Source organism: Cibotium barometz, chromosome 44 (assembly GCF_041138505.1).
Source record: "Cibotium barometz isolate CiBa-2024 chromosome 44, ASM4113850v1, whole genome shotgun sequence".
NCBI classification, from domain to species: domain Eukaryota; kingdom Viridiplantae; phylum Streptophyta; class Polypodiopsida; order Cyatheales; family Cibotiaceae; genus Cibotium; species Cibotium barometz.
The window spans coordinates 43,390,781-43,400,564 of record NC_141089.1 but is presented as its reverse complement, the minus strand read 5'-3'; the positions used below and the strand labels follow the sequence as shown (position 1 = coordinate 43,400,564).

The window sequence follows — 9,784 nt, the reverse complement described above, 5'->3', positions numbered from 1 at the left end:
TGGTTTTGGTTTCTTGTGTCATATCATGGTGGTGATCCTTGGACCCACCCCCTTAATATGTAATTTCTTCTTGGACCCACCCCTTAGATATGCAATCTCTTCTTGGCTCATTAAATGACTAAATGTCATATTATGTTAATCCCTCCTTGGACCCACCCCTAGATATGCAATCTCTTCTTGGCTCATCAAATGACTAGATGTCATTTGTTACACTCTCTCTTTGTAGAGTGGATTGTTCTAGAGACAAACCACCCTAAACACAGGTGCATGAATTGTGTGAAAAAAGTGGAGATATATTATACTCGGATAAAGTTTTTCTCCCTCATACACTTTTTTGTTGTTTTCAAAGTTGTTTATTTTAGTGTTCGAATAAATACTACAGTTGTAGAAGTGTATGTATAATAGAAATCAACTACAATAGTCACATAAGTTCGTTTGGCTTCTATGGATGTTACTAATGATTTTCCAAATTTTCAAACATAATTTCCACCTTTAAAAACATTAAATTTCTTCCTTCATAGAAACCTTGCGATTTCAATGCTCGTGTAGCAATGTAGTATGTCTCATGGACTCGAAATCCTAATGTTTGTTGACATTATAGAGTTGGTCACTAGCACTCTGTCCTGTTCCCCTCGCCAATAGTATGCTTCCTCTAGGGTGTCAAAGCTAGCCTTCTCTTTTGGTTTTAAGGATTGAAACCAATGTCCAACTTTTCCATCCAAAGGCACCCATCTTGACCTGGTCCTCTACATGTCCAAAGGCCTCACAAATCTAATTAAACATATCAAGATTTGGAATTGGATCTCCAATTCCTCCATGTTTGCTCACAAGTTTTAAAATGTGAATTGGCCTCATTCTTTGGGCTTCTAGACCCTTGGCGCTAGTGCTAATGAGGCAATACCTACCATGGCAAACCCCCTCCCTATTTCTTACCCCATTTTGAGCATGTTAGGTGTGAATTGGAAGGAATTGGATGGTTGTGGAGGGGTAGCTAGAGGTGTGAATTGGATGTTGGTGGAGGAGTAGCTAGAGGTGGCAATGTACAAGGATGAAATCAAGGGCGATGCCCTCCAATAGGCAAGACCCACTAGGATGAAATCCATGGTGATTGTATAGTGAACTCTAAAAGTGGCCTAGTTCTGTATGTGGCTCCCATGGAAATTGTAAGGGAGATGAAATAAAGTAGCCTCCCACAAGTGTTATTACATGGGGTGTAGTAGTAAAAGGGGTTTGGGACAAGGTTCCCTAATGTTTGACCCTATTGGGCATTCCCTAGCTTCATTAGTCTCTTGTTGTAGAAGTAAATTTGAAGTGTCATCTGGGTGTTGCCCAAGAACTAGTTCATATGTGGGATTAGGCTAGTTGTTCTTTTCACAAGGAGGTTTTGACAATGTGGAGGGAAAAGAAATAGGAGTTGGTGGATGATGGGGTGGATGAGGTTACTTTAGGTTCATATGATGGTTAAGCTTCCTCCTTATGATCCTTGATGAGAGTAAGAGGCAGCGGCGGCGGTGTGTGTAGAGGGTTCAACAGTGGGGGTTGGAAATTCCACCACAAAGATGCACTCCACTACCAGTCAATAGTGCACCTTGCACCTTTCTTCCACCTATTAGTGGGTCCTTTAGTGTTCTTGTAGGCATAACCAAGAATTCTCCCACTAAGTGCTTGTTATCACAATATATGTTAGTTGTGTAGTATTCCAAGCACCTTGGTATTCCTATGAGATAATGACATCATCCCACATTGTCTAAAAGGTTGGGATGTAGGTCTGCTACTCTCTAATGGTCATGTGATTATTCCTCCCCTCCATAGAACAAACTCTTTATTCCTGCTTCGAAACTTCTAGTGGAGGGCCCGGGTAGGTGAAGAGGGAGTTGCCACATGGGAAATTCCTTTGTCCATAATATAAAAATCTTACAATTTTCGTAATGAGTTTGTTGTGCTATTTCGTGCTTATGGTCTTGTCACTAATCATTGGGTTATATGAACCTAAGGATTGGGTTATATGAACCTAAGGATTGTCACTAATCATTGGGTTATATGAACCTAAGGATTGGGCAACCCACCAAAACGCATCCCCACAAAAGGTCGTAAACCTCTTGCTTGAGTGTTCTTGATACCCCTCATCAATTGCTGCACTTTCTTTGAATAATGGGTTAATTCTAAACACAAGTGCATGAAGGTTTGCAAATTCTTGAGGATTAGGGTTTTACAATGCACTTGGTATATGTCTAATGATTTTGGGGTAGTTGTTTGCAGCTTGTTTATAATGCTGGGTAGTTGTTTGCAGCTTAATTGCAGCTTGTTTATAATGCTGGGTCTCACAAGTGAATATCTATTTCTAGAGGTATGTATGCACCTAGAGGAGTCAAGGAATGTACATGTCTAGAGCTCTACAAACATGCATGGATTGAGTCAAGAAACATGCATAAATAGAGGTCAAAGAATGTGTGTGTCTAGAAATGGTCCAAGGGACATGCATACTCTCAGCAAATGTGCTAATCTATATGTAATGTGCATGCATTGAGTTTAATGTGTGTTCTCCAAAACTTGGTCAACATATGTGCATAGCTCTAATAAGGATGTGTGTATCTTGATGTCTATGACATGAGTTCAATGATGTAGACATGGGCTGACACAAACGCATGTGTCCTCATTGCCAACAAATATGTGTGGCCTAACTATCAACAAATGTGTGTTTGTGTGTTTGCAAGCTATTTGGTCACATACGTGTGCAAAATATGACTTCAGAGCTCATTGACACTTGTTAACATTCAATTTTCTAGAGAAGGCAACTCAAGGACCTATTAGGCAGATGTGATCGCAAAATGAATGTGAAGATTTGACAAGAGTTACCACCATGTCAAGGAACATGGCTAAGGCTTGACTATATGTGGTCGAGCATACAGTGGAGTACCTTCCATATAGTGAACCACATCCTGAATAGAGAGTTATTTTGCCCTATTTTTTTTATTTTCTTAATTATGGATTAATATAAATTGATCTCCTACTTCTAAGCTTCACAACAATGAGCTAAGAATATTACAGTTTACTTAAACATGCAAAGGTAAATGCTTGAATTAAGGTTCTATATGGATTAATTGAAGTTGATCACCTACTTCGAAGCTTAAGAATAGTATGCTTTACTTAAGCATGTAAGGACAAATTCTTGAATTAAGGTTATATATACTCAAAACACACGTGTAATATATAGATGGAAATGAACTCATGGAATATGTAGATGGAAATGGACTTTGAATCAAAGGAAGAGGTTGCACTTACTTATTTTATGAAATTTGAAACTCTAATGTGGCCACCCCCAACATTTCAAGTCTCCCTTACTCACCAATGCTCTGATTTGATAAAAAATAATTCAAAATTATTCACAACCACCAGTGGCTTTTCCCTCTAATCGTTGAGCTAGACTTAACACCATTCACAACTAGTGGGTTTGCTCTCTAAACAGGCTAAACTCTAAACACCATTCACAACTAGTGGCTTTGCCCTCTAATTGTCGAGCTAGACTTAACACCATTCACAACTACTGGGTTTTCCCTCTAATCGGGATAAACTTAACACCGTTCTACTAGTGGGTTTGCTCTCTAATCGAGCTAGACTTAACACCATTCAAGAAGATATGTGTAAGTGGACCTAAGCTAGAGCACTTTTTCTTGCTCCAAAGATGTTTACATGTTGTCTCGGAATCATGGTTAACTTATCAAAATCCCAAGCTCGAGCCAAGCTCAAGATCCTTACCTGTATGTGGGGAGAGTTCAATGCCACTCTTCTCCTACACTTGGTGTCACACCAATGCAGATCTTCCTCCAAAGAGTTGTGCAACTGCTCTTCACACAAGGCTTGAAGTGGCAATCCTTACAAGAATTGCAATTGCTATGCTATGCACCTAATTGCTCTAGAGAAAGAGAAAAGAGAGGGAGAAGACCTAAACGAAGAGCTGATCAAAGCAAAGTATGCCTAAACCCTAAGTAATATTCCACACAATTTTGATTAGAGTTGCGAGAGAGTAGATAGATGTATTGCATGAATGGGACTAGATAGATAGATGTATTACATGAATGGGAGTTGCAAGAGAGTAGATAGATTTATTGCATGAATGGGAGTGATCCTTACATACATGAAAGTTGGCTTTTATACTTCATAAGCCTTCTCTCAATAGTCCACCTAAGAGTAACCCAAGGCGCCTATGAGCCATTACAGAGCTTTTACAAGTGTTTGGCCTTTCATCAAGGCAGGTTCCTCATGTGACATGTCACCTTCACTTACAAGACTCGGGAGCAACTTAAGAGAACTTACAACATATTGTGACCTTGACTTACAAGACTTGGGAGCATCTTAAGAGCGCATATAAGTGTGAGAATTACAGTATAATTATGATTGTCTTTACAAGTGTGTGTAGACATATAAGAGCATTACAAGTGTGTATAGACATATAAGAGCGCTTACAGCATATAAATATTAGAATTAAAATATCATTTCGACCAACTTTACAGTGTGTAGACATTGTGTGCTAGATTCTCTTGAGCAATTGTAGCTTCCCACTCCCACTCTTAACTGTTATAATCGGGCAAGAAGGTTGAGAATTAGTCTCCCAAATGGTGAAGGAACCTCCGATGGTCTTCTCACCTCCAAGGTCTACCTCATAGTTGAATACACTCTTGGATCTACTGTAGAGTGGCAAGTTGCATAGGCAACATGGCATTCGATGGAAGATGAAGCTAAAGGTAAAGGTAAAGAAAGGTTAATATTGCGAAAAAGATTAAATTAACAAATCTCTACCTTCATGTAGGGATTGCCACATTTAAATATGACATGGATGTGTCGCTAGACATACCTAGCGACAATTTATGCAACACACATAGTATCACTTGTTGTGTTGACACCCTTAAAAGTAGATATTTAGGGACTGCTATGGTGCTAGGATTAAAAATGCTATTGTGTTGCAGTGGACTTTATAGTCACAATTAGTGACAATGACAACACTAACAGTAGGGATGTGTGGTTTCTCTAGTCTCAAATGGTGGTACATCTTTTTTAGCAAGTTCTATAGGGGAGAATCAGGTTGCCAGATATTCATTCATGTATGAGGTGCTAGTGCCAATTTGCAACTTGTGTAAGCAATAAAATCACAACTTCCCATTTTGTGAAATTAGAACACATAAGATCTAACCAAGTGATGCGGATTTTCAAGCTTAAAGGAGATCTAAAGATTTATTTTCTTCTCGATTTTGGAAATAGGTTTATTTATAAGCATGAGGAGTAGCAATCCTTTGCATCGAAGGAAAAGTTAACCTTGACTATAGTTGAGTGGAAACATAACGGGTAGGAAATATCGTGACCTAGAATGGGCCACTAGGAAAATTAGAGCTCCAGGTCCATTCACATCATTTGTTGACATTTCAAGCCCACCCGTCTGAGCATGCTGGATCAACATGTGAGCATTGTGAAAGCTTTTATGTTTCATGATTGACTTGTAGACCAACATGAGGAGTTGATCCGAGGGAAATAGTATCTCATGGGCCATGTCTACCCTGCTTAACAGTCAAAAGTTCACTTGGGCGTGTCCACCTTATTACCGTGTGATCCAGCCACCCAAAGTGTGTAAACACCTACAAAAATAGCACCGCGCATGAATGTCGCAGGACGCACACAAGGCCGTTTGTACCGTTGAAACCTCAGCATGTGAAGGTTTATCTGCCCTCTTACCCCTTGACGTGATAGGATTCTCCTTAGCCCAAGGCTCACATGTAGAAAACCCTAATGCCTGACCCAAAGAAACCCTAATCTCTCTACTGCACTTGGGAAACCCTTATCTTCCTCCGCCTCAAAGTTAAAGCGAAGTTTTGCATTTCTCTGAGCTGGGGCCTTGCCTGGTAGGAGAATATGGGGCGTGCTGGCACACCGACATCATCGCAGCCCGTACGTTCAAGCACCCCCACCAAGCTGACGACGACGGCGGCGGCGGCGGGCGGGCACCCTTGCATGCCACTGGGCTGCAGAGAGCGTGTCCAAGTTGTGGTCCGCTGCAGGCCTCTCTCCGACAGAGAAATTGCTGCAGGCCACAAACCCTGCATCTCCATTGACACAGAGCACCACACCGTCGAGGTACGTACGCCATTCCTTCTGTCCTGGCAGCTTGCAATGTTGTGCACACGCCTGTTTGTAATGATTCTCTGGAGTCTTACCGTACTATAACCCATGCGATGGCGGCCATGAGGCATAGGCATGTGATGCCTTTGAGACATAGCCATGTGATGACACATGTCACCATACACGTGATGCGTTTGATACATAGCCATGTGATGACATACGACACCATTTTTTGTGTGGAAAGCAGCCATCCTAAATCACGTGCCAATATCAGCGATGACTGAGCTTTGAGCTCTCCATTTTGTAAACTCTTATGACATGTCTTGCGGTAGCAATTTTTCCTTCTTGCTGCTACTAAAGTCTGCTTACCTCATTTTCATTGTGGTTGGCCCAATAGAAGTTGGCAACACTAATCAACAGAAGATGAACATTGGCCATAATGAAGGTGGGAAATATGCGCTGGTATCATTGCCTGATTGATTATCATTTTACTCAATTGATGTTTCAATCTCTTGCTGTGTTCATATGCCTGAGACGCAAAAACCTCTGGATGAGTAGCTTAGCCTTTTACATGACAAATCTTAGCGGAGAGACTTGATTCTGAATCAAGGCTTCTAGTAAATGGTTTCTAGTGATTGGTCAAAAGAGTTGGAGCTTCTGTAATGAGGTTGCTGAGATAGTGGATGCTGCAAGTGAAGCAACCAGTTCTAGTGTTTGTGTATTGTGTGGTGTCAGAAGCAGAGCCCGGTGCATCTTATTTTGCAGCAGCGTTGGTAGTGAGCTCAAGGAGTGACTTAAACACTCACTCTGATAGAGGACATCTCATGAGCGAAAATCACATCAACCTATTCAAACACACAATTGTTGCAAGAAGAAGCCTATGCATACGGATTCAGTAGACAAGAGGAGTGCATGATAAAGCAAGTGAGGAAGAGTGTGAGGAGGCACAGAAGACCAAAACTGTCTCCATAGTAGTAGATAGGTGCATGCAGGTACGGTGTACAACTGCTCACATGCCCATACAGCATCCATAGTAGTAGATAGGCGCATGCAGGTACAGTGTACACCTGCTCACATACCCATATAGCAGCATAGGCTAAAAAAAAAAACAACGAGACTACAACACTAACCTTCCTGGGGTGGATTATAACGAGGAAAGAGAGTTTCATTTGTGGTGGTAGACCGTCTGGTGAGATCACTTGTACAATTCTAGAATGCTCTAGAAGAGGAAAAGGAAAAGCTGAAAGAGATTTGAAGCTCTCTTGAATTCTCTTGGCGGGCCATTTATACCACAATCCAGACAACTTCTCTAAGAGCCACTCCTTGTCTCCCTCGGTTCCGATGTTGGCACCCCTTTTGTTGTGCCCATTAAGATGGGGAGCCCTGCAAGAGCCTATGTGCTACATGGCCTTGGTGTTACATTGACCTTCACTCTAATTCCATTTATGTTTGATTTAGAATGGAATCAGTACTTGGCTCTCAGTTTGCTTCAATAGAATCATTCTGTTTTCATAAACTGACGACAGTGATTTTTCCATACAAAGATGAAGATTTTCATAAGTTTCTGTATCATACCCAGCAGGTGCACAATGTTGGAGGACGCTTCACTGCTGACTATGCCCCAAAGTCATTCACGTTTGACAGGGTGTACGATGAGAACTGTACACAAAGACAAGTATACAAAGATGTGGCACATTCTATAGTCCACAGTGTCATGTGTGGCTATAATGGTACGGTGCTTGCTTATGGGCAAACTGCTTCAGGAAAGACTTACACAATGGAAGGCTCTGATCACCCCCCTGGTACTGCACTTTACACAGGCCATTTCTGTTGTACTGTGACTGTGTTCAATTGACCTGTGCGTGTGAGATGATAATGGATTCATTATTTTTTTATGTAAATTGGTGTTTTTGGAGGACACTTCATGCTTATAGTTAAGTGAATGGGATGTTTAATGCATATTGTTTGCAGATTTGTGGGGCATCATCCCCAATGCATTTGAGCACATATTTCACCATATAAGACAGAGTCAGAGCTCAGACAGTTTTCTGGTGCGGATATCTTACCTTGAGATATACAATGAAGAGATCCGTGACTTGCTCTCACCAGCCATGAACAGAAAGCTGGAGCTAAAGGAGAGTGTAGAGACTGGAGTGTATGTGAAGAATCTCACTTCTCTGACTGTGAACAGCTTTGCTGACATCAGTCAGCTTCTGATGGTTCTAATTATTCCTTCATCCCTGTTTATTGACATCTTGATAATACATCTATCCTCATCAGATCTACGTTTACATTTGAGTATAGAGTATGCAAAACACCCAGTTTATGCATGACTAATTACTGTTATGCAAAACACCCTGTTTATGCATGTCTAGTTGTGTGCAGGTAGGTAAGAAGAATAGGGCTGTTGGAATTACTGTTATGAATCAGGATTCTTCACGATCCCATTCCATATTCACCATTACAGTTGAAACTAGCTCAAGTGAGCCAACAGAAAATGGAAAGACACATATCCGTGTGGGAAAATTGAATCTGGTGAATGGCTATACCAGCTTCATTACTCATTAATCCTTTGCATGGGCTCTAGATACAACCATTACCTTTAACACTAAAGCTAATAACCACAGGTGGACCTTGCTGGAAGTGAAAGGCTTAGCAAGACAGGAGCAACTGGTGAGAGGTTTAAAGAGATGACAAAGATCAATTGGTCTCTATCTGCCCTTGGTAATGTGATATCTGCACTGGTTGACAGAAAGAGCTCACACATACCATACCGGGATTCAAAGCTAACACGCCTGCTTCAAGACTCCCTTGGTGGAAACACACGAACAGTAATGGTGGCTAATATTGGACCAGCAGACTACAACTATGAGGAGTCCATTAGCACTTTACGATATGCTAATCGTGCAAAAAATATAAGGAATAAACCTCATGTCAATGAAGATCCTAAAGATGCTATGATATCAGAGTTCCAGTCAGAGATTCAGCGGTATGTAAAGCTTTTCATCAAGATAGTAGCTTTAAAGTTGTGATGAGTTGATTGAGCCAAAGGTTGGCTTGCAGGCTGAAAGCCCAGATTCAAGCAAGTCACCCGGAGTTGGATGCCATTAGGAGGATTCATTCTTTGGAGCAAGAGAAACTAATGGTCAGTGAGCAACTACAACAGTACAAGGAGAAAGTTCTTGAAGTGACTTCGAGTCAGCACATGAGTGAGCAAGCTGTTGCCTGCTTAAAGGCTGATCTGGAAAGCAAGGCAAGTTTTTCTGGTTCATGGATTACAATTAGAAATGACAGAGTCTAAAATACAGCACAATGACATCCCCACTCATGCTATTAGCACCCAGGAGTAGGAGTAGGCTATACATATAAAGACATGTCCACCTTAGTGGACATATATATCTTCACACATCAATCACCATCCTGCATTTTCTACGTTTCTCTGAAGGAGAAGGGCAGACTTCTATATGAAGCCTAGTATCACAGATGAAAGCTGAACATTGCGTATTTTTTTGCATGTTGTGATACTAGGAAGCCATTCAAAGAAATTATCAGAATAGATTTGTATTTTTTTGTCTTGTGAAGGTCAAAAAATAACCTGCCATCAATATAAACTTTTTATGCGCAAGGCAAGAAGAAAATGTTGCTTCTGATGTAGGATGTCCAGACAACTTTCTGA

General features: G+C 41.0%; 1 protein-coding gene across 4 annotated transcripts in view; it reads left to right on the top strand.

Moving 5' to 3' along the window:
• Positions 1–5,595: 5,595 nt before the first annotated feature.
• Positions 5,596–9,784, top strand: part of LOC147613317 (kinesin-like protein FLA10) — a 30,169-nt gene continuing 25,980 nt past the window's right edge. Inside the window, exons 1-6 of one of the 4 annotated variants that reach the window (XM_086782607.1) lie at positions 5,596–6,123; positions 7,688–7,910; positions 8,080–8,327; positions 8,494–8,643; positions 8,736–9,097; positions 9,172–9,361. In XM_086782607.1, coding sequence (XP_086638733.1) covers positions 5,902–6,123; positions 7,688–7,910; positions 8,080–8,327; positions 8,494–8,643; positions 8,736–9,097; positions 9,172–9,361 — 1,395 coding nt within the window. In that variant the 5' untranslated portion in view covers positions 5,596–5,901. The remainder of the gene's footprint in view (positions 6,124–7,687; positions 7,911–8,079; positions 8,328–8,493; positions 8,644–8,735; positions 9,098–9,171; positions 9,362–9,784) is intronic. The other 3 variants (XM_086782604.1, XM_086782605.1, XM_086782606.1) reach the window with 3 other exon arrangements.